The sequence below is a fragment of the Labrus bergylta genome, chromosome 6 (genome assembly GCF_963930695.1).
Source record: "Labrus bergylta chromosome 6, fLabBer1.1, whole genome shotgun sequence".
Lineage (NCBI taxonomy): Eukaryota > Metazoa > Chordata > Actinopteri > Labriformes > Labridae > Labrus > Labrus bergylta.
The window spans coordinates 24,371,537-24,397,672 of record NC_089200.1 but is presented as its reverse complement, the minus strand read 5'-3'; the positions used below and the strand labels follow the sequence as shown (position 1 = coordinate 24,397,672).

Genomic DNA, 26,136 nt, shown 5'->3' with positions numbered 1-26,136 from the left:
AGACTTAAATCTTCACTTAGGCTCAACTCAAATGGAGATTTTGTTCCATTTATAAAATGAACAATAAATGAGTGTTGCGAGAGGCTTTTCTGCTTCTGTCTGGTGAGTAGCTTTCTCGTAGTAGCGCTGCTTTAGGGTCACTTAGACTGCATTTCAAAGATCTTCACAGTGGCTCTGTTTGAATGGTAAAAACTTTATTCAGCTCATAGACTGGCTGGTCCTGGTATATTCATAAAAATAAAAAAAAAGTGCAGAAATCCAGAAAATAAAGAATAGAAAGAAAACTACATCTTCATTAACATGTAAAAATACAAAGAGCATGCTCACTGTACACAACACTCTGAATACAACATTTCAGCTTCATATAAAAGGAGTTGTGTCCTTTATACTGTTTTTTTTTTCAGTAATGGTAATGATTTCAATCCGACATTCAGGAACAGACATGCATATTCATAAATCGAGAACAGGTCCTCGAGCTCATCTATAAACTAATTAAACATGTTCTGTCAAGTGCTGATTTATATAATTCAGTAGGAAAAAAAACTTGAGAAGAAACATGTCTTCATAAATCAAAATACACACACTCTGTTACATGGATAAATGAGCAAGACAGAAGGAGCTGACCCAACACCAAAATTCAACATGCTATATTTAAATCATTGTTGTAGAACAGGTGTTGTTTCTATTTCAATCACACACACTTTTTATTCAATTGTAAAAACTTGATCTCTTCAATGATTTATGACATTTGATCCCAATATTCCAAAATGTAAGACAGAACCAGTAAACTTTTTGAAAGCAGAACTAATACATGCAGTCTGTGTATGAGTTGAAATAAGTTACTGATCAAAAAGTATCTTTTTTTTTGTTTATTAGCATGCTAATTAGTAGCATACTGGCTGCTTGTTAGTCATTATCAAGCTCTTATTAGGACCTTTTTCTACATGACCATAGTCTATATCTAATTGGCCTTTAAACTAAGAGTTTACCCTCCTAATTACTGCTGACCCCAAACAGGAATAGCGTTATAGATAATATGTATTGACCAGTCAATAATATAAAGAACACATTGAGGACTTCCTTTTTTGGTAAACGGTGTACTTGATGATGGTCTAAATAAAACTTCAAAATGTCTTTACATGCATAATTGGACAGCTTTCCTAGCCATTTTGCCAAAGTGTGATCTCATTAAACATCAACATTTCACAACACTGCTGCAGAACCCGGGCTTACCACCTTCAAATTATACACCGTGAGTAACTGTATAGTTGTTTGGTTAGCTTTAAATCTAGAGTAATCACTGCTGCTTACACTTTCCAGACGAGCTTTTGGGACTTTGAAGACTCTTGCTGGACTCCTTTTTGCTCTTTTTGGATTTCTTCTTAGTAGTTTGGCTGATGACTTCCTGAGGCTGTACAGGACTCACTTGACCACTAGCTGCTTCAGCACCAAGCACGTTATCAGCTACTTTTGACACAACTTCCATCAACTCAGTTTCCTCCAAAGTATTTGGCACGACCCCTGCCGCTTCTACAGTGATGTTCATGCTCTCGCTCTCAACTAGGGAATCAGCCTCAGCTACCTCACCTGCTGCCATCAAACTTGTGGCTTCTTTCCCTTCTGAGCCTGAGTTTGTTTCCAACGCCATAGCTGTGGTTTCATCCACTTCAATACTCTCTGAATCTGTTGGCAACACCTGACCTAATGTTTCATCTACTACCTCTCCAACCGCAAATTCATAAATGACCTCTTCTTTGCCTTTTTCCAAATCAGCATTCCCACCTTCAGTCTGTTCCGTTTTAATAATGTCTGTTTCTTGGTTTTCAGGATAAGCCGTTTCACCTTCAGCTACTTGACCAGATGAGAATATTGTACTACTGGCCCCTTGATCTTCCCTGGACATAGACACCTGGCCTGTGGCCACCTTGGATGAACTGAAATCCTCTGGAGATGTGGCATCCTCCAAATCAGTACCAATCACTAAATCTTGACTGACATTCTCTTGTCCCTCTGGATCATCTAAAGTTGTGTCTTCCTCTGAAGAGCCTACCCCTTGATTTGCTTGATTAGTCACATCACAAGCCATTTGTACGATTTCAGCCACATACGATGTTCCTGCCTCTTGATTCAACTCCAGATGTAGACTTGCTAAATAAGAATCTTCCTCAGGGAAACCTTCAGTCACTAAAGACTGAGATTCCTCTTCCAATTCCTGGTAAGGCTTTGTGACTTCTTCCCCTAAGTCAGAACTTGTGTCTGCAGTGTCTAATTTTGCACATTCAACATCTTGGTCCTTTGGAGCACTTGTATTTGTCTGTAAAGTTGACGAAACAATATACTCCTCATTTTCTCCTACATTGTTTTCTGAGGACATGAGCTCATCCTGCGACTGCAGTAAGGATGGTTCCTCTTGTGCTTGTATGTTTCCATCATGAACACTTTCATCTGAAATGATCTCATTAGTCACGGCTGAAATAGTGTCACAAACATCTTCATCTCCATCTGAGATGCTAGTAATTTGGGGATCAGCTAACACATCTTCCTCCAGACTATCCTTGACCTTTTCTTTGTCTTCTATGTCTTCCTCTGAGACAAGCTGATCCTCCATTTGGGAATTCACTCTTTCTACATCTTCTCTACCAATCTCTTGACCAAGAGATGGCTGTACAGGAGATGTCAATTCCTCCAAAATATCTTCCTCTTTCACTTCAGTATTTAAACGGCAATCTTCGACGAGTTGTTCATCTGAGGTGCTCTCTGGGGCAGCTCCGTTTTCAATGTTGTAATCTTGGTTGTCTGGTAACGCAGATAACCCCTCTTTCTCTATAAGATTTATTTTATCTGAGATCAAGGATGCATAGACTTGAGGACTCATTCGGATTGCATCTTCTTTTACAGTGTCTTCAGCTTTGTTATCTGAAAGGTTTAGATCTTGTTGTCCTACAGATGCTATTTCCTCTACAACATCATCCTGTTCCTCCCCTTCAGTTGTGTTGTCATCTGAGATAAACTTTTCCTCCATTTGAGAACTTGTGCTTAATGTGTCTTGCCTTTCAATGTCTTCATCTGAGTTGCTTAAACTTTGCCCTGACTCTTCTTTCTCCACAGTTGTCTCCTTTGTCTCTCCACTACTTGAACTGTCTGCACCTATATTGATTTGTTCCATGTCTACCTCAGATGTTATATTTGGTTGCTTATCATCTTCTTCGTTGCCAGAGCTGCTGTCTTCCACTGTATGCAGATGTTCCTCCAAATCTGAATCATTGATGCTTTCTACTTGTTCTTCTAGAATAACTTCTTCAGACACTGCTGCCAACTTTAGATTACTCAGATCTCCAACTTCTTGATCTGCAAGAAATGTGCTAACAGTTTGCAATGTAATTATTTCTTCAACCTCAACAATATCTGCACTGGCATTGCCTTCATCTATCTTATTCTTCACACTATTATCCTCTTGTGGTTCTGGCATGCCTTCATGCTCACTTATGGACCTCTCCTCAGACTCTGTTATAATCTCATTTTGAAGTCTTGCTGACAATTCATTACTCACTTTGTTGATTTCCTCTTCAGATTCTGACACTTGCTCCAGCTCAGAACTATCCTCTTTGGGTATATCACTGGTGGCAGCAACAATTTCCTTGACGTTCTCTTCTTCATGGATACTAGCAGAAGTGACAACAACCTGATTGATTTCTGAGTCCAAGACGACTTGAATAGCTGTACTGGAATCCTCCTCTGGATCCTCTTTGACTTCATTTGATTGAGGTTCTGATCCAACTTCAGAACTTCTGTCCTCAGCGCCATCAGCGGTACTGAAATGAAGAGCTTTACCTTCTTCTTTCACTGGTTCTTCTTCTACAATGTTGCTTTCGTCCAAAGTTGAAGTTTCTATCTCTTCCTGAGGAAACACTTGTCCCTCTTCATTCTCTTTGTCTGGATTGATTGAATGAGTAACATCTGATGCAGGTAGGGGAGCTTCAGTGGAAGTAATCGAAATGACCATGGATACATCTTCCTTGGAAACATTTTCAGAGGGAATGTGATTTTCTTGCTGTTCTGACTGTGGAACCTCAGCTTCTATCTCTGCAATCTCTTGTGGGTCGTTTGATTCTGGCACTTCACTAATTTCAATCAGTTCATCAGGCATAGTTCGGTCCAATGTATCGCCTGGTATCTCAAGCTCTGTGGAATAGTTTATCACATATTCTGATGGATTTTCTTCATCTTTATCAACATGCATGCTCTGAGCTAGGTTAATGTCAGGCAATTTTTTCATCACAACCTCTTCCATTGAAGGCAAATGAGTTTTAGGGGTTTCAGCTGTAATGCTGACGGTATTTATAACATTAATCGAGTTGCTTTTCTGAGATGAAGACACACTTTGTCCCAATGGAGGAATTCCTTGAAACTGGTTCATACTCTGCTGCTTTATCCCAACTGGATTGATCCCAGCTGGCCCCATTCTGTCCTGTCTAATGTCTGGCTTCACTGCCACCCCGTGTCCCATTACCATTCCTGGCTGCCCAACTCCAACTCCCAAAACAGTTACAGGCCCTAATCCCATGTGTCCTGGCTGCCCAACCCATGTTTGCCCCAAATTTATATTTTTTGAAACAACACCCCCCTTTGTAGCAACAGTGTGTCCTGGCAGAATGCCAAACACACTCCCTTGGGCTGCTGGGCCTAACACCCCCTGAGGGGGAGCAGCCTCTTTTACCAGGATAGCACCTCTGGGCAAATTACCCTGAGGTGAGCCTGGGTCCACCCTACCTGGCTCGACTGGACTACTCTTTTCCTGAACTAGTATATAATTACCATCAGGCTTTGGCCCAATTATTTTCCAGCCATCCCTGGGGACCGAGCCCTGAGACACACCTGGGCCAACAGGTAGCAACAGGGGGCTTACTGGGCTGCCTGGGCTGGTAGGTGTCTTGGGGCTCTCAATGCCTTGGATTACAAATCCAGAAGACGGGCTCTGGGGACCCCCAACTACATACAGGCCTGGAAAATTGGCCCCTTGAGTCCCATCTGCCAACAGAACAGTGTTCTGTAGCTGTGGTTGAACTACATAGTGCATGGGCTGCATTACAGGGCGTGTAGTGTAGTAAAGTGGCTGCTGCTGTAGTATTACTGTCTGAGCTGGACGGGGCAGAGTAGCAGAGTGTATAATGTTAGAGGAATGGCTGATGTTAGTAACCTTAGACTGGGGAAAGGCAGTGCTTATATTACTTGCAGATGATTTAGAGATGTTGGTAGATGACATGACTTCCTCTGTTTTTATGTCTGTCTGCTTTGTCTCCATTTTGGACTTAACAACTGGTTCATCGTATTTAACTGTGGTCTTGACAGCTCTTGCTACTTTTCTTGTCAGTTTGGGTGTTGGTGTAGGAGGGGAACAGATCTCAGCCAGAGTCTTGAACTTTGGGCCAAGGTCATTAAGGAACTGCAGGTTGTTGTCAGACTCCAGGAGGCTGCAGCAACCCACAGAGCCAGCAGTGGAGCCACAGCCCTCGTAATCGTACTCCAGCAGACTGTCCATCACTTGTACAGCACAGTCGGCTTTCTATGTGGGGCAAATAAATATTAAAAGTATTAAAATATGTTGGAAAAATGTATATTAATATTTGTTAAGACTGGTACAATTAAATGACTACAAAGTAAATGTAGTACCTGTGAGAAGTAGTCATTCAGAAAAGCATTTGGTAGAGCTATATCCTCATACAGAGACGTTTGCTGTTGGACACGAAGTGGTTGCATGCTGCTGCCGTAGCCTTGGTTGAATGATTGTCTTGAAAACTTGTAAGAATTGTCGACCTGCATCAAACTTTGGGTTGTTTCCTGAAAATTCTGCAAAGATTCTCTGTACTTTGCATTTGTCTGATGATTTTTTATGACTTTTGAAGGGATTTTTGGAGCAGCGTTGAAGTTTGACGGTGCTGCTGCTGAAACCATGCTGGTCATCAAAACAGGGACACTTTGAAGTGGCACTTCCTAAAAAAATAAAAGGATACATTTAAAATAATTTATTAAATTGTCAACACAAAATGTAATATATTTGACTAACCAGGGAAACATATGAGTCACATTAGACTAATGGTGCGTTCCGTTTGATCATCAGGAACGCACCCCTGAAGTCGGAATTCCGACTTAGAAACTCAGGGAACCTTCAGTAACCCAAGTTAAAATCCAACATGGCTGCTACATGTATCAACATTAACGTTTAAGCTGTAACTATTGTGTTTATCAGCAACATACTTCTCTTTTTTGTGTAATTAAATCAATCACACCTATAGCACTGGCAAGTTCTAACTGTGGTCATGTTGTCATGTTATTTGTGGCACAAACTATCATGCAGTGTGTTGTTATCGCCTGGTATTAGCTAACAAAACAAAGGTATTCCAGGAGGTGTCCATGTTGCTAGTCCAACTTGCAACTGGAATGCGGTTAACCAAGGTGTGACGCCATTCCCAACTCAGAGATCCGAGTTCAACACACCATTGGGGCGCCGGTGGCGCATTGATTAGTGTGCGTGCCCCATGTATGGAAGCTGTAGTCTTCCAAGTGGGCAGCCCAGGTTCCAGTCTGACCTGTGGCTCCTTTCCTGCATGTCATTCCCCACTCTCTGTTTCCCTGATTCCTGATTTTCACTGTCCTATCTCACAAAAAAAGGCCCAAAAAGCCCAAATATATATATATATATATATATATATATATATATATATATATATATATATATGGCAAGCCGTTTAGGAAATTAATATATTGAATGAAACTTTGAATATATTGAATGAAACTTTGAATATATTGAATGAAACTTTGAATACATGGAATGAAACTTTGACTATATTGAATGAAACTTTGAATATATTGAACAAAGTCTGAATATATTGAATGAAGTCTGAATATATTGAATGAAACTTTGAATATATGGAATGAAACTTTGAATATATTGAATGAAACTTTGAATATATTGAATGAAACTTTAAATATATGGAATGAAACTTTGAATATATTGAATGAAACTTTGAATATATGGAATGAAACTTTGAATATATTGAATGAAGTCTGAATATATTGAACGAAGTCTGAATATGTTGAACGAAGTCTGAATATATTAAATGAAACTTTGAATATATTGAATGAAACTTTGACTATATTGAATGAAACTTTGAATATATGGAATGAAACTTTGAATATATTGAATGAAACTTTGAATATATTGAATGAAACTTTGAATATAGTGAATGAAACTTTGAATATATTGAATGAAACTTTGAATATATTGAATGAAACTTTGAATATATGGAATGAAACTTTGAATATATTGAATGAAGTCTGAATCCATTGGATTTGTTGTATTTGCAAATCAGAATAAGATATGTGAGACATCCTTCTCAAAATGTCAACCAACCTTATCCTCGCCTTTGCCTTCGGTGTGGTAGGATATGAGATGTTCTTTGACGTCAAATGGCAGATCACTAAATTGGTCAGGGAAAACAGTGTCCGCTCCTCCACACTGACAGAACAGCAGAAGAAGAGGTATGACTGCAGAGAGAAGCACAACATCAGCGTAAAGCAGGTTTATAACCCTCAGAGTTGGGTTGCAAAATGAACCTTTGAGAGCCTTTCAATGTTAAATAAATGTATAGTCAGAAGGGTGTCAGAACTGTATGAACTGAACAGAATGTTTTGACTAAATGCTATACTAATTGTTGAACTGCTACTTTTGACAAGAAGTTAATACAGCCACAGCTTTTCTTTCACCTTAATTTGTTAGGGTCTTAACTGGCTTACAAAAGTATAGAACAACAATTTTTCAGGACAGATCTAAATAATGCTGCTGTATTGACTTAAAAAACATGATTAATATTTATTACGCAAATTAATGCAGCAACAACTTGATGTCAGCTATTCAATTAAATATCTGTGCATGCTTGTCAGGGTAGCTGGATATTATGTTGATCTTGAACAACTTTAAGTAAGCCAGCAGCTTTATAACTCCGGAATCAAGCAATTCAAACATGTTGTTTTTATGATGTGAAAAAAAAGTTTACTAATGTACTTAAAAAAGCTTAACTCACACAGCAGTAAGCACAGGGCCATTAGCAGCAGTCCAATGGCTGGGGCAGAGAGCTCAGATCTAGTACTTGCTTGTCGAGCTGACTTTGGAGCACAGTGCTTTGTCTCCCCACAGGTACAAACATCCACTGTAAAAACCTCGTGTTCTGGGCAGGACAGGCCCTGAGCATCCAACACCTCCACCTGCAGCGCATATTGTCCAGGCCAAAGCGCCTCACTTGTGTGAAGAGCAGCAGTTGTGTCTAGAAAAAATAGAAAAGAAAGGACTGTTTAAACCCCTACTGCACAAAGATGAATGCAATTACTGTCACCGTGAATATTACAAGTATTAGTAAGTCAGATCAGTTATGTCGCCACAAAAGAAAGTCGGTTTTTGTATAAGCACCCTACAAAAAACGTTTGACTCACCATTGATGACTTCTACTTCCCACTTGCCATTCGTCCCCTCAGTTATGATTCTGAATGTGAATGGAGCACCATTGGGGCTGACATCTTCATCAAAGCCAGTTACATAAACAGTTTTTACATCAGTGCACAGATGGTTGTAGGTGGTGGTCAGGGTGGGACAGTGGTCGTTGGAGTCAGTGACTTCAATGGCTATTGTTCCTGTGGCTGTCTTCGCTGGCATGTCTGAAGGAAATAATAACTCAGTCAGGGCGCACTCACACTAGGCAAAGTTGTCCGGTATCGATTGTCACCCCTTCCCATTACCCTTCTGGCCTGCACTCACACTGCTCCAGGACTAACCAGACCTAAGCACAGTTACCTCTTGTACATAACGTTGTAATACATCACATGCATGTTTTATTTTACATAAATATGAAGCGTGCTGAGTTAACAAGACAGACGGACTTGAGGAAAAAAAAAAGGGATGCACGGTCGAGTGCGTACATCAGAGAACAGCACAGAGAACATGACAGCTACTTTTATGACTTTGTGGCTTATTTTCAGTCATTTTAGTCAGATACAGCCAGAACACTCATAATGATGGTTGTCCACGTTGTGTTCCCGTGCTTGTGTTCTTGCATGAACTGTACTGTGCCGAAGCACACCTATTCAAAATGTGCCAGGGCCAAGGAAGTATACCATGCTTGAGCACAGATTGGCGCACTCACACTAGTCAAACTAACTGGACTGTGGGGTTGAAGCGTGCTTAGACACGGTACAGATAGCCCAGTGTGAGTTCGCCCTAAGTCAAGCAGCACACAAGTTGTAAGGTACATCACAATCCACTTTGTAATGAGGAGAACTAGTCATTTATGAAGACCTGTGTCCTACGATGTCTTTTTACTACATGAAAAATAAGTTTGAATATTAGCCACTCCAAATGAACTATTGAGTATTCTTCACAAGCAAATATGTTTCACAACTTTAGCTTTAACTTCCTCAACTTACACTGTGTTTTTCTGGTTGAGTGTTTCAAACTCATAAACTACAGGGAGGACTGTTAAAACATGCAGACGATGTATATTATGTTACCCACAGGCTTCTTCTGATCGTATACGTATATGACACACCTTGAGACCCAAAGTGGTTTGGCAGGTTCAGTCAGAGATCAACGTACTTCATTTTGTAAATGGCCTCTGGCAAATATGCTTATGAACTGCTCATGTGTCTCATAAACATCAAGGTGATAAATCATGTGCAGATTAAAGCTTTTCATTGATTAAAAAACTCCCTCCCCATATTTGTCAAAGGTAAAATAAATGAAACCTTTTTGTTTACATTCAACCTGCAGTTTAATAAAGGATAAATTATCTCACCTTTTGTTATGGCCAGAATCTTGGCAATGTAGGTACCATTAACCAAGAAGGGTGACTCTCGGTCTGGTGCCTTGATGAGTTTAATCTCAGCGGTTTCTTCATCAATGGTAAACCAGTTATCTGGATCATAGGCTTTGGCATAACTGTTGCACAACAAGTATGTAAGACAAGAACCAAAAGAACATGATGGTAAGACACAACAAGTAATCCTTGAACAATTTTGGTAAACAGTTTGGCTGGCTCTAAACCAAGTGGACACTGAAATTGATGCCAATGCAGAAGTGAAAAAAACTGCAGTCCCTTGAATGTGTCCACTTGAGGCTGGTAGCAAAAGCCAGGGAATCTCCTTCATGTCCATATTAAAATGCCCATTTTCAGAAATAAACATGTTGTTAATTATTTTAACTATTGGGGGTGTGGTCGAGTTGAGAGATGGATTGCCCTACCAACTGCCCTATAGTGAATGAGAATGATGTAGCAGTTCTCTGTGTTTAAGCTATTAATTTTCTTGATTAAGCTACATATTTTATAGCACCGATTATTGGGTTAACATGTTTTTATTATCCTCACAAGGTAACATTTTAATTTATGCAGTATTTTGTTTGGGAAGAAATGTTAACTGGAGCTGGACCAACCTGACGTCCTCTGCAGTTTTTCCCGTGTCGGGATCGACAGCCGCGAACACTGTGAGGACACCATCCTCAGGAGCATCCTTTGGATCTTCTGATACAGGAACTTTCTTGGTGTCAGGTATAAAAGCCGGACCCTCTGGCACATTGTTCACTGCTATCTTAATGGGATAGCTTTTTGCAGGTGCGTCTGGCTTTGGCTTTGGCTTTTTCCCTGGACCTGGTTTTACACCTGGTTTAAGTCCAACACCCACTCCAGGCTTAAGTCCTGCATCCACCCCTACATCTACCCCTACATCCACCCCTACATCTGCCCCTGCATCTACCCCTACATCTACCCCTACATCCAGCCCCAAATCTGCTCCCCCATCAGCCCCTGCATCGACACCAACTCCTACACCAACTCCAGCTCCAGCTCCAGCTCCAGCTCCAGCACCAGCACCAGCACCAGCACCAGCACCAGCACCAGCCCCGCCACCCTCTCCGACCTGAACTTCCACGTCCATCAGTAGAGCTTTGCCTTTCACAAAAGGAGCAACGTTCAGAATTTCCAGGCCAAGCTCAAGATTCTGGACTTCTTCAAAATCCAACGGCTTTTGAAAATATAATTGCGAGAAGAGCAAACAGAAAACAAATGTTAAGGACTCCTCCGACAATAGTTACAGTCATTAAATAAAATAAAATAAAAATGATAATCCCATCAGAATTGTTTGTATACCTTGATAAGCTTCAGGATGCCCTCATTGGTTTCTTTGTCCGTCTCAATGGAGAAGATATTATCCTCATTTCCTTTGGCAATTTTAAAGACAGTGAGCCAGTTGTCCGTGTGATGAAGGTCGTCGTCCAGAGCTTTGATCTTCATCACAATTACATCGGCAACATTTTCATCCACTGAGCCAGCATACTGCAGACAGAAAAGGAGTCGATACCTTTCATTTGTCTAACAAAGACCACTCAAGCCATACCTCTGGAGGAAATCATCTACTTGTTAGTCCTGTGATGTCACTGGCGCTTATTATTCTTAAAGTACCTTACAACAGATTGTTTTCAGTTTCAGTGGAACCTATGGAGTACCAACTGATCCTAATAGTTATAATACAATTTTACTTTATTTTATTACATCCCATGGACTGTAGCATCCCCTTCCATTAACTTCTTTAGTGGAAATGAGTGACAGGTGTAATGGCCCGCCCCCTTGATTTGCTTATCATTTGGGCAAAATGCAGTCAGGGCACAGCCACCGACTTTTGACCAAAGAAGACACAGCTTAGCATTACAGAATGAAGACATGCTAAGAAGCTTTGCATCTCTCAACTTAAGAAACAACTTGGGTTGGGAACTGGAGGGTGCAGACCAAATCTGGAAATTGGTCTGGTAGCTTGAGAGGTGCCACATCACTTCCTGAGCACTTCCGAAGTGCCCTTGAGCTAGACACCGAACCCCCTATCCACTCACTGTGGGCAGGCCGGGTTCACCTTTGCTTATAAACGCCTGGAATGTTGTTGTCCATGTTACCTCACTCACACCTGACTGACACTGTTATAGTTGAACCTTTGGAAGGGATCTAAACGGACACCCTGTCTTTATTTAAATGGTAACTTGAGCTTGTATAACCCCTTTCTAGTCTTCTGACTACTGAAAGCGCTTTTTCACCGGAGGTCATACCTACACATTCACACACGGATGATCATCAGAAATGAATAATCCCATTCATGCACATTTATTCACTGCCGACAAAGCAGCGGGAGCAATTTAGGGTTTAGTGTCTTGCCCAAGGACACATCAGACATAGCTGCAGGAGTTGGGGATCGAGCCCCTGACCCTCCGGTTAAGAGATTTGGACTCTACCACTGAGCCACAGCCACCAATGCTCACCCAGAAGCTAAAAAGAGAAAATGGGGGGAAAATGCAAGCAAAATATGAAAACAGTGTGTGTGTCACCTCAGTTTTCTCCAGAGTGGGGATGTTGTCATTGATGTCCATGACCTTGACCTCCACATTTCCTGTCCCTGTTAGTCCATTTTTGGCCCCTGCCATATCAGTCCCTTTAATAACTAGTTTGTAGAAGTCTACATCCTGCCAGTGGGAAAAACAAAAAAACAACAAACCAAGAAGTGTTGAGAAAAACCCTAACACAGTTAAATGTCAATCAAGTTTACACAAGTTCACAGTGTTCTCTTTATTGGGTGAGAAAGTAGCTCAGGGCAAAATTAGCAGCTGGTTAAAGGTTTCCACCTTTAATTTCAGAGATCATTGTGTTCCGCTTAAGTTTTCTCCTCACGCCACAGTTCAAACAAGTTAAAAGTGTAATAAGATGGTAACTGGATGTCAACCAGATGGGGAAAAGAACTTGAACGTTTTGACTCTTTTAGAGTTTGGAGGTTGGATTCAAAAGATGAATGAGAACAAGAGAAATCAGCTAGTATTCACAATGATCCATGAAGCTCATAAAATAATATGCACAACGACTGCCTGCAGTATGAAGGTGAGCAGCAGCCTCACCTCTCTGTCCAGTGTGGGCTCTTTGACATACAGTTTTCCTGAATATTTGTCGATATAGAACATGTGTCCCGTGCCAGCTGGCTCCTGACTGACGATGCTGTAAGAGATATTTGAATTGATTGTCCCAGCTTGGTCCTTATCTTTGGCTGAGATCTGCATAATGAAGGTTCCTGCAGAGGATCACAAAAAGGAAGACAATTCAATGGACTCCATCCAGTCAGTTTTCAGAGGACCTGTTCATACATGGCAGCAAATCCAGATCCAATGAGACCGACAACAATCATAACATATATGATTATCTGTCAGGGGATATTTACATCTCATTGGGTTTTAAGACTTTGTGTTTAGACTTTTGTGTTTAGACGCTTATAAACCGGTCAGGCAAAACGTTTTTTTCTAGATTTATTTTGGATTTATGACAGTGGATAGAGTTGGAAATCAGGAAGACATGGGAATGACATGCGGGAAAGAAGCCATAGGTGGGATTTGGTCCCTGGCTGCCTGCTTGGAGTACTAGCCTCCATACATGGCGCATGCACAATAACCACTGCGCCACCAGTGCCCCAGGCAAAATGGTTTTTAATAGTTAGGAGATTAAAGTGAATGATGAATGTTAAAAAAGCACAGCTATCGAGTTAATGCCTCACCTGACCTACAAAAGCAAACCAGACAATCAGCTACAGGATCATTTACAACCAGAGAGACAGTAATACAAATGTTCCCACCAAAGATACACATGTAGAAGGATTAATGAAGTAGGAGGACATTTTACTGGTTACTGGAGATGCACCGATTGAGAGAAAGTGAGAACCCATACTGATGCTTGAAATAACAATTTAGCTGATTCTGATACAGATGTTTGTTTCATGACTTCCTCTGGTGTAAGCCTCCCGCAAAGACAACATTTTCTCTCATGTTTGACGTCAGCATTGAATTGATTTGGCATAAAAAAATGTTTTATTTCATGTCACATTATTTGTTGATGTCTGTCAAGAGGGCCGATATCAGCCGATGCATCTGTGCATCCCTAGAGGTTATGTTAAAAGATGAGATGTAAAGCTTTAGCAGAAGGGGCCAAAATAATCGTACAGAAAATGAAATGTCCTCACGGCTGCTTTAAATAAAGTTTAAAAAACTTAAAATGTATTTTTTAACAATATTGAAATTAGATACCAAAACTGTTCAAAAGGTCATTAGTGTTTCTCTATAAGATTACATATTCATTTATAAATAACTAACAACTTGTTTCTCATTTTTTAAAGACAAAGTAAAAAGAACATTGTGTTGCAGTTTTTGAGGTGGGTCCTCCTGACATAGTGCATTAAGTAAAGAGGGGACGGGGAGGTGGAGATTAAACTCTCTCTTTTTAAATGTCGGCGGTTGTTTCTTTTTTCAGGAAATTTAAGACGCCCTTAAACATGCTCACATATGGCCCATCCCTTTACGAGTGCATGCTTCATCCTGCCTTAGTTGTCTGCTATGTGTGTGTGTGTGTGTGTGTGTGTGTGTGTGTGTGTGTGTGTGTGTGTGTGTGTGTGTGTGTGTGTGTGTGTGTGTGTGTGTGTGTTCTTATAGAAACAACACACAGACAGCCTTAAAGATGTTGGCGTCTAGATATTTTGGAAACACAGCAAATAGTAAGAATATGTCTGAGAAAATGGACTCAAGAGTCACATGCATGGGGTGCCAGGTAACCCAGCGTCCCATGTACGGAGGCTACAGTCCTCATCACAGTGGGTGTGGGTTCGAATCCGACCTCAACCCTTTGCTGCACGTCACGCTCCCACTCTCTGCTCCCAACATTACGTGTCTCTCTTCAGCTGTCTTAAAATTAAAATTAAAATTAAAATGACTCTTAAAAAAACATAGTCACATGCGTAAATCGCCACTCACCTTGATTGTGAGGTTTTATTTTCAGATTGAAATATCTGATCACAGTGCCTCTAGTCTCCAGTTTTATAAAATCAGATTTTGTGAAATTATAAAGTCTTTTATATTGATTTTGTGAAATGATTTTCATCATCTCAACTGGGGATGTGATATCGTCTGACTGACAGTGCCTCGCATAAACAAACAACACACCAACTGTCAACCACAGTTTGCCAAACTGTGACTAGTTCTTGGGAATGTTTGCAGTTTACATTTCTCAAGCGAGCCTTGAACCAAAGCAGGAGAATAAAAAGAGTCTAAATGTTGATGGTAGAGGAGTCAACATGTCAGATCCATCACTCACAGTCACATGGCTGATTAAGATCACGCTTGTTTCAAGCCTTACCTTTGCTGCTCGACTCCGAGACGTTGCCAGCATACAGCTCAAATGTAGGCGGGTTGTCATTCTCGTCCACGACTATGACAGTCAGAGGGATGTCTGCTTCTGCTGTGGTCCCATTTGTGAATTTAGCGACTCCAGTTAGCTGCATCATTGACATGAAAAGATGCTCGTTAGACATTTCACTCGTGATCTGTTATGTGAAGGAAACAAAGTCTCAAATGCATACTTTAAGATTTTTAAAAAGCATCGACAGTTTCCCCTTTCTAGAGTTTCTATTTTCTCCATGTGCATCTTTCCATACTTTTATTTATCCATTCATGTTTCTTGACAAAGTAAACACCTTAATCCAAAACTTAACAACAATATTTCTGAAGTGGATTAAGGCTGTTTTATATATACTTGAAGGCTTATTCTTTTCTTTAAAGGTTTAATGTTGGTTGCTCCTTCCATGCTTGTTTACAGCTTCACTCTTATTTTCTTATTAATTTCCTTTTTTATGGCATTTTTTTCCCCACGCATGCTATAATCTAAGGTCTATAATGGGTGTTTTATTTAAAGATTTTATCAATTCTATCTTTGTTACAGCCTTCATTTTGCCGAGAGAAACATATATAATCACATGAGCTGCTGTAGTTATATGTTTAAACCATAAAAAGATCTAATCACATTATGCTGTGTGTCATTTTCAAATTACTGTCACCAAACTTAAAGAGCCATCTGAACGACATGGACGCCTAGACACACCTTAGAGACAAGCTGTGCTTTTTAAGGTTTAAAAATTATAATGAGGGGACGCCTGGCAGTGAATAATAAAGCAATGAAAAAAGCCTGATCCATATGTCAGTGTATACCATTTACAGCTGAAATGACTTAAAGAAAGACTTACATGGTAGGATGGGCATTTCTCCCGGTCCAGAACCCCAGTGATTTTTACAAAGCCAGTTTTTTGATCCACCACAAAGAGGTTGAAGGGTGGCCTGTCAGCTCCTTTTCCAGAGAGGTAATACTCCACCGGGTCGGTTAGGCTTTTATCAGAACGAATCTGACAACAAAACACAGAAAGCGACGTAAAGGGTCTGTTAAAACCATCTACCAAACCAACAATATTGTATTTTTCTTTATACATACCAATAATACCAAAATAATACATTATGATTACCGGTAAAAGGCATAATTTGATCCACAACTATAAGGGCTGGAGTGAAAAACTGGGACTTTAGGGAGTTGAAAGGTAATTTACAAAGGGATAGGAAGTTGTCTTATTAGACCAAATGCTTCACAAATTATTGATTCAAAAATGTCATTAACTAGACCAATTGTTCACAACCTTTTTCCTTAAGCCCCCCTTACTATCTAGAAAAAGCCGAGCCCTCACATGCCCCCCACAAACACAGTGACACACTGCTGTCAAAAAAAACTCAAATATAAAGGTCATATATTATGCAAAAAAAACAAACAATTGGGCATGGAACGAAAAAACCAGAGCCACCCGAGCCCTTCCAGAGAGGGACGTGATCAGACACAGCTCATTTACATTTAAAGCTACAGACACAGAAACAGTCTGTTCTGAGCAGGGCTGAAATAGAGGAGTTTATAGACATGATCAAATACAGGATCAGAGTGGATTTAGAACGAGAAACTTCACACACATGTTTTGGGGAGCTCTGAGACTTATTTGGACTGGTTGACGAAGAGGACAATATGTGACCTAAGGTTTTCACTAGAACCTGAATTACAAGTGTGGCTGACACATATTTTAGAGTTTTATCAACAGTTCTTTCACTAATTAATCCAGTTATTAGTATATGATTGTGTTCAAATCTAATTTTGACAACCTCCGAGCAGACACAGCTACATCACCCGAGATATTTTTGACCCCTGGACTAGGATCCCTTTATGCTCCCTTTAAGGAATTACTAAAAGCAAAAAGATCACAAATTAATGAGCTGGTGTCATTCGGTGATCTCATCAGGATGTTAAATGACTTTGAGACACATCTAGCTGCAGATGTCCTGTAAAGATAAATAAGGTGCTAGAGGTCTTAAAAAAAAACTCAAAATTGAGCTTGTCCAAAAAAAATGGTTTAAAGAATATTTACGGTACTCTGTGTTCTGTCCTCACTTATTATTCCAGCAGGTAAAGAAGAAAAAAAACATGAGCTGGTTGTAACCAGTATTTTGTTCTCTATAGGTAAAGCAACACTCCTCTTGGAGTGTAAATCAACTTTTGGCCCAGGGCTACGTCCCCCATAGTTTCACGGTGCAGCTTTTGAAAAGGCTGAGCCAGTCTCTATAAACATGTGGATACAGGTTTTCACGGCAGGGATGGTGGCAGAGCAGACAGTGATGTGACAGAAACGAGGTCGTTGTTCAGTGTTTGTTTTAACTTGAAAGCTCATCCATCCGAGCACTTTGCCATTATTTCAAACACATCAAGACACCTCTGCTTTATGCAAATTGTGGGAAATATCATAAGCAGAAACCAAATGACCTTGGCAATGAACTCCCTGTTCATGTAGTCAGTGTTCTCCCTCAGCTTGGCCGGAGGCATGATCCACTCTCTCTTCTGCCTTCTTAGATACTTCCTCTGTCTGGCTTCAGCGCTGAACATCTGAAACAAAGAAGCAGATTACATTTAAACTTGAGTGAGCTGCACAGTTTGCTGGACCATGCAGGGTATGTAATCTCTGTGTATTTTAGAGGCATTTGCCAGTTTTTCTTTGGACAACATTTTTCAAACTGATACAAAGCTTCTGGAAATAAAGGAAAACAAATGAGCTTTTTGATTAACTTTAGAAGAAATACAGATTATGACATATGAATGAACAATTGGAGTGGAGTTTAAAGGAGCAATATGCAACTCTGACCCCTGGTGTTTAAAATGGGTACTGCAGTCCAAATTCAAGACATTTGAGAGAGCTGTCCCCCCTCCCCCCCCTCGATGTGCGGGCAGGTTGCCATGTCGTGGTCACTGAAGCTTCAGTGTTTAGCCAGCTCTGCATCGGTCTGTAAACCTTTCTGACTTCTAACCTCTCTCTGTTTTTCAAAAGCCTTTCCAATATTGATCCTAGTTTGAGCATGTTTCTGCTCGTGGAGCTTTTCAGATACATGCAGAGGCTTTTTAAGTCGGGTACAATCTTCCCTCACTGCAACACCTGTTGGTTTGCCGTTTGCCTGGCATCTACAGCGTTCAGAACGGCCGTGTGTGTGTTTTTTGGGGGGGCTTAAACAGCCTATCCTTCTATGATCATACCTATAAATGTGTTCTGTCACTTCTTGTATAACTTTTGTATGACTGTATAATTTTTTAAATCGCATCATTCCAATATAATTAGTTAATATCACACTATAAGTAGTTTTATTATGTCAGCGTTGAGGGGTGAAAGATGGATGAAGGCAACATTATGGAGGAGTGTGGTTTTGTGTGCTTTGGCGCCCACCAAAGGTTTCTGAATGCAACTGCACTGTCATAAAACAATGTGCATTTGTTAACAAGCAGAGGGTGATGTTAGAAACCGAAGAAGACTCACGTTGACTGACAAGGATCAGTAATATTTTATTGGATTTTATGCAAATATGACTCTGCCAGAATCTACAGCCTGATGTACATAACGCTATGTCACAATCTGTTCTGAAAAAAATCTGCAGGGATGTACACTCTGCTTCTCGCTCCGTCACTCTCTCTTTTTCTCTTCTTAGCTTCATCCATTGTGGCCGTCATTGGCCTCTTCTGTCTCTTAGCCTCAGCCATAAGCACGTCTCACGAGATAACCATGGCCTGCTGCCAATGGTGACCGGGGCGATCTGTGGGACATGGGATAGACGTCATATCCCCCTGTTGAAAGTTTTTGTACCTCTAAATCGACTTTGAAAGGACTATTTTAATGTGGAAAATTAACATATTGTTGCTTTAAATAAAGTGTAATATCATATAAACTTATAGAGAAATGGGTTTGCTCTGTAAGGTTAAGTCTGAGGTGTGGTCCTCATCACCAACAGGAAGCATACCAAGAATAATGTTTGGCATTCAGCACCTGTGATGATAAAACAAGGCTCCTCTGCCAGCATTTGATAAGATGGTAATGCATCTGTGATTTTAACACTGGGAGCTGAGCCCAAGCTTATCATAATTGTGAAGTGATTTTTGGGTGTGTGGTGACAGTGTTCTTTGTCGTGCATGTGTTTGGCACGCACGCGTGGTTATCGTGTCGGTAGGTGTGGTAGTTGTTTGTTGAAGCTGCTGCTGCTGTCATGTTCAACACGAGTAATTTGACGGCAGTAAAATGGTGCAATCAGTGGAAAACTGCCATGCACAATGTCTCCAGCCAGGCAGTAAATGTCCAGTTAGCTCCATCACTTAACACTCCAAAGGTGTGGTGTTCAGAGTTTGGAATTTGATGTGGGTTTTATTTTCCCCATAAAAAAAGAAGTGGCAGTTGGGGCACTGGTGGCGTGCAGTGGTTGGAGGCTGTAGTCTTCCAAGCGGGCGGCCCGGGTTTGAATCCAGCCTGTGGCTCCTTTCCTGCATGTCATTCCCCACTGTCTCTCTCCCTGATTTCCGACTCCATCCACTGTCTTGTCTCTCAATTAAAAAGCACAAAAATCTCAAAAAGAAAAAAAAAACCCGCCCTGGGCTTCTAGGCGGGTCATGGAAACTTGGAGGGAAGTGGGAGGAAACTGGAATAAAATTAACTTAATAATATTCATACCATTTTGTTATTGATCGCTGAATATCCAAACGTCTGTCCTTTGAATTGACAGTCTCTCAACATTGTAAAATAACAAACGACAATCTTTAAATCTTTAAGACAAACTGTGTGACTGTTACTTTGACAGTTCATTATTGTCGGCCAGAATTTACTAAAGACTGTTGGATGAAATGAATGAAAAATTAGATTTTTCACTCTTAATTAAATAAGGAAGTATTTTAAGAATCTGTTTATTTAATTTTTAATATTTGCTATATAGGGGTCCTCACTAGTAGCTTGTTGCTTTATGGGGATCCTAGGCGTGGCAAAGTTTGGGAACTGCTGAGTCAGATAATCAGAGGGAGATGGAGGCAGCAGATAAACAATTAAAGCTTACTGTAAAGTCATGAGAGGCCGCTTACAGAGACTCTGTACTGGCCGGCTTATAGAACAGTGTTTCCCCCTGAATAGTTTAATGAGAGACTTGAATAAGTCATAAGGACAGAAACTAAAATCTAAATGGGTGGGGGGTTGTTAATTATGCAGTCATACACCAAACAACAACGTCACCAGCCTCTATGATGTACAGGTCATTTTACTTGACTTTCATCAAAGTTCACTGTTTTATATATTCTACCGAGTGGAAACCTTTAGACCCCTGGACCTGTTTACTATCTACGGAAGAGGATTAGAGCCAATGAGAAAAACAATTTTGGTATTGACTTTTTTTTTAGGATTCTGACTTTTCTCTCAGAATTCTGGCTCCAAAAAAAAAGTCCGAATTTTTAGAAAAAAATTAGAATTCTGAGATTAAAGTCAGAACCAAAAAAAAAAGTTTTTCAGTGGCCATAATCCTCTTCCGTAACTATCAGTTCACAAGTTAGACAGCAAAGATTTTCATCTAAGTCTGATTTTAAAATGTCAGAATACTGATTGACATGATTTCTGCATCACAATCTGTTTCTCAATCAAACTGCACCAGCAGAGGTAAAACAGCTGTTTGTAATTTCCTGCATGTTTCATATTCTCAGGGTAATATATCTCCACATGTCGCTTTCTGCAGCTACAAAAACGTTCAGCCTGTGATCAATGTCTTTAAAATTCAATCTTAATTTCTCACATTTTGGAATTTACGTTCAACTAAATCTTTTTTTGTTTATTTCAAATTGTAACCTGTTTTGCTTTTGTGTTGGAAGTATTGTTCAGTATTTGAGGTTCAGGGATGAGGAAGGGTAATTACTACCACTGATGTTTGTCTGTAATTATTCAGTTTAGTCTGTGGGTTTGTTATAAATGCTAATGGAGATGGTTTACTGTAAATATTTATATTCTGGTGATGAGAACATTCATTATATATATATATATATGTGTGTAATTAAATAATGATATATAAGTCATTATATTATATTATACATTATTGTCTAATTAATAACACTTAAATCCAGGAAAGAGGGATGAAATCAGTTTAAAATTCTTCTTCTTCCTTTTTGGGCATTTAAGAGCGAATGAAGGACTTTGACTTTTCTTTCTTATGTTGTTTATTCTTTTTGTTTTCTACATTTTTTTAACTACAGCTATTATTATAACATGTTTGAAATAAATAAATCACTATTTATTTATTTGAGCCTGTGTCTTTATTCTTCTGTTGCTTTAATAGCGTTGATAACTCGCCGCTATCTATCCATCTATCCATCATGCACACTTTTCAGCCACTTATATAAATCCGACCTGTCTGGACTTGCATATTTATTCAGTCTGAAATAAAAGAGAGGGTACACTCTTTTCCGCAAGCTCCACAAATCTAATCTAAACGGCCAACAGGGTTCCCTGTACACAGCCTGTACGTTCTCATAGGCGCACAGGTACAGGAACATAGCATGAAAAATAAACCTAAAAATCTGTAGCACACTGAAAATAGGATTTTTGATTTATTTTCTAAACATTACATACTTGTACATGTTTAGACTGCAAACTGAGGAAATAGACGGACATGCAGACAACCTTTTTTCAACTGTTACAGCATGCATGTCTGAGTAATAGCACCTACATGACAATGTGTGTGTCAGCAGAGACTCTCTAAAACCAGCATGATGTAGTGCATATGACTGCTGCACACTCTGCAGCATAGAAAGTTAGTCATTACAGCCAAACGCACAAACTGTTCATTGTTTATCATTGCATTCATGCATTCTTTGTATGCATATGTTATTTTATGCAGTAGCTTGTGCTGTAACAGGGTGCTATATATGACGATTCATGATTTACAACTCTGCTTCAGGCTCTGACAAACAATTACATTTGAGCAGCCATGTATCAAACAAATGAGCTTCGTAAATGTGAGTAATTATCTTTGATTTTGTGTTATCGAGGCGTGTTGCAGAATGAATCCCTCTCCTGTAGAAACAGGTTAGCTCATGAACTATAGTATATCTGTCAATGTAAAGAGTATGAGTCCCTTCAGGGTGAATACTCACCAAGGCCAGCATGAGCAGGAGCAGAAGGCCCACTTCTGCGAGGGAGGGCCGAGCCATGAGTGCAGGAGAGCCACAGCATACACCAACCTGTCCAGTCTGAGTGTGTGCATGAAAACCCACTAAATACTCAAGTGGTCTGAACAGGGGAAAAGAAAAGCCTTAAAGAGTTTCAGTTAGAGACACACCTATGTCAGCTTCATCCTCCCTCCCCTTGCATGTACAGTTCAAACCCACCTGTATGTGCAGACCCCTCCTCCCACCCACCCTCCCTCCCTCCCTCCACTTCATGCACTCTATGCACTCATAACTTCAGCTGTCACATGCAGAATGTTTCTCAAAGGTGTGTCTTCTCGCTGCCTTATACTTCTTAAGGTAACAGCAAGGCCTCAGGGTTGAACACTTGATCAGGCTGACAGGGAGAGACAGTAAAAGCACACCCTAAAAAATATATTTTAAACTTTAAATTCCTTCAGACGACTCCTTTTTTTCTCCTGAAAACAAACATTTGATCAATATGTCCATTCAAATGAAAACAAAGGTCTCTGACAGAAGATGTTACAACATGAGTTACTCATGTTTTTAATCAAGTGTCTTTGTCATTTACAGAAAAGGTTCCCAGACTTGTCTGCGTGCGACCCCGCTGACCCTGGAGGTGGTTTAAGCATTATAACATAACACAGAGACAAGTACATGCACTTATAGGCTTACCTAAACACTGGCAGCACAAAACAACAACAGGAGAGAATACAAGTGATTTTATATAATAATTTATTGTAAGACAAGCTACATTGTACATTACTGCTGTCATGTGGACACACATTCATTTTATTTTTTATTGTACTTAATAGTGTGGTTTCCTTTGAATTTGAACAGCTCTCCTGTGTATATTTTGAACATAATGTGAAAAATATAAAAAATTTAATTAGTGTTTGGAAGGCAATACCTGATTGGTTGGTTTGGCCAAATACAATATGGAGACCAGCAAGAGAGGTTGTCAGTTTTCTTATCAGTTGACTGTCACTTAACTGTACACAGCCTACTTGTAGCCGTGTTGGCATAGCTTGTTGAGCGGTAGACTCAGTCGGTCTGGGAGATTGGAATTTTATATACTGTTGATTTATATTTTATATCATAGTTGCATCCAGTTTGGTTGTTTGGTAGCTACTATAACCAAGTGGTTTAGCTTGTTGTGTGTTGGTGTTAGCATCAGTAGCTAGCATTAGCTAACGAGCTACCTGGAGTTAGCTAACGTTAGCGTCAGCTCCACTTTTTCTCGTGTCCTATTTCCCTTCTGGTGCACAATGTTACATGGCAGAAAGAGAAATTAAATAAACTACATAATTATAAACGTTATACATTGATTACTTTAGTTTACTTTACCTTTAGATTAACTTCAATCGTTGGTGACCAACCAACATTTCTGACTGCCACCCCCACCCCCCTTCCCCATTCAAAGCAGTCTAAAATTAAATTTGACTTGACTTTGAGAAAACCATTCATCAAAGTTCACTGTTTTATATATTCTAGCCAAATGGAAACCTTTAGACCCCTGGACCTGTTTACTATCTATGGAAGAGGATTAGAGCCCATGAAAAAAAAAAATTGGTATTGACTTTCTTTTTAGGATTCTGACTTTTTTCTCAGAATTCTGGCTCCGAAAAAAGTCAGAATTTTGAGAAAAAAGTCAGAATTCCAGATTTAATCTCAGAATTCTGAGATTAAAGTCAGAACTAAAAAAAAAAAGTCAGAACCAAAAAAATAATAATTTCAGTGGCCATAATCCTCTTCCGTAACTATCAGTTCACAAGTTAGACAACAAAGAGTTTCATCTAAATCTGATTTTAAAATGTCAGAATACTGATTGACGTGATTTCTGCATCACAATCTGTTTCTCAATCAAACTGCACCAGCAGAGGTAAAACAGCTGTTTGTAATTTCCTGCATGTTTCATATTCTCAGGGTAATATATCTCCACATGTCGCTTTCTGCAGCTACAAAAACGTTCAGCCTGTGATCAATGTCTTTCAAATTCAATCTTAATTTCTCACATTTTGGAATTTACGTTCAACTAAATCTTTTTTTGTTTATTTCAAATTGTAACCTGTTCTGCTGTTCTACCACCCTCCCTCCACTTCATGTATGCACTCATAACTTCAGCTATCACATGCAGAATGTTTCTCAAAGGTGTGTCTTCTCGCTGCCTTATACCTCTTAAGGTAACAGCAAGGCCTCAGGGTTGAACACTTGATCAGGCTGACAGGGAGAGACAGTAAAAGCACACTCTAAAAAATATATTTTAAACTTTAAATTCCTTCAGACGACTCCTTTTTTTCTCCTGAAAACAAACATTTGATCAATATGTCCATTCAAATGAAAACAAAGGTCTCTGACAGAAGATGTTACAACATGAGTTACTCATGTTTTTAATCAAGTGTCTTTGTCATTTACAGAAAAGGATCCCAGACTTGTCTGCGTGCGACCCCGCTGACCCTGGAGGTGGTTTAAGCATTATAACATAACACAGAGACAAGTACATGCACTTATAGGCTTACCTAAACACTGGCAGCACAAAACAACAACAGGAGAGAATACAAGTGATTTTATATAATAATTTATTGTAAGACAAGCTACATTGTACATTACTGCTGTCATGTGGACACACATTCATTTTATTTTTATTGTACTTAATGGTGTGGTTTCCTTTGAATTTGAACAGCTCTCTTGTGTGTGTATATATATATATATATATATATATATATATATATATATACACTAATTAGTGTTTGGAAGGCAATGCCCCCCCCAATTGCTCAGCCTCCTTTCACCACAATTTTCAGAAATAACAGTTTTGTATTTTTTCGTCATTGATTCATCAAATCAGAAAATGCCACTCCCAAATAATATGTTTTACTAATACCTGATTGGTTGGTTTGGCCAAATACAATATGGAGACCAGCAAGAGAGGTTGTCAGTTTTCTTATCAGTTGACTGTCACTTAACTGTACACAGCCTACTTGTAGCCGTGTTGGCATAGCTTGTTGAGCGGTAGACTCAGTCGGTCTGGGAGATTGGAATTTTATATACTGTTGATTTATATTTTATATCATAGTTGCATCCAGTTTTGTTGTTTGTCAGCTACTATAACCAAGTGGTTTAGCTTGTTGTGTGTTGGTGTTAGCATCAGTAGCTAGCATTAGCTAACGAGCTACCTGGAGTTAGCTAACATTAGCGTCAGCTCCACTTTTTCTTGTGTCCTATTTCCCTTCTGGTGCACAATGTTACATGGCAGAAAGAGAAATTAAATAAACTTAGAGCTTTCACCTCACAGCAAGAAGGTTCCTGGTTGGAATCCCCGTCGGACAGGGCCTTTCTTTGTAGAGTTGGCATCTTCTCCCAGTGCCTGTGCGGGTTCCCTTTGGGTACTCCGGCTTCCTCCCACAGTCAAAGACATGCTCATTAGGTTAATTTGTGATTCTATATTGCCCGTATGAATGTGAGTGTAGCTGGTTGTCTGTCTCTATATGTTAGCACTGTGATTGACTAGTGAACAGTCCAGGGTGATAGCTGCCCCTCGCCCAATGACAGCTGGGATCGACTCCAGCCCCCTGCGAGCCTCAACGGTAAAGGTGATATAGATAGGATGGATTACCTAAATTGTATATGTACCAGTCAGAAATATGGCCTTACATACTGTGTCTGCAACTGACATTCACTGTTGAACTTTTTCATC

General features: G+C 39.9%; 1 protein-coding gene across 1 annotated transcript; it reads right to left on the bottom strand.

Moving 5' to 3' along the window:
* Window positions 1–173: 173 nt before the first annotated feature.
* LOC109993402 (uncharacterized) lies at window positions 174–22,579 on the bottom strand. The gene is made up of 14 exons (XM_065956053.1): window positions 22,407–22,579; window positions 17,736–17,855; window positions 16,132–16,287; window positions 15,249–15,387; window positions 12,974–13,143; window positions 12,413–12,547; window positions 11,190–11,375; window positions 10,478–11,064; window positions 9,843–9,985; window positions 8,488–8,709; window positions 8,082–8,321; window positions 7,412–7,545; window positions 5,671–5,991; window positions 174–5,563 (listed from the first exon to the last, which is right to left on the bottom strand). The coding sequence occupies exons 1-14, from the start codon at window positions 22,461–22,463 to the stop codon at window positions 1,298–1,300; spliced, it is 6,876 nt and encodes a 2,291-aa protein (XP_065812125.1). The 5' UTR covers window positions 22,464–22,579; the 3' UTR covers window positions 174–1,297.
* Between the last annotated feature and the right edge of the window lie 3,557 nt (window positions 22,580–26,136).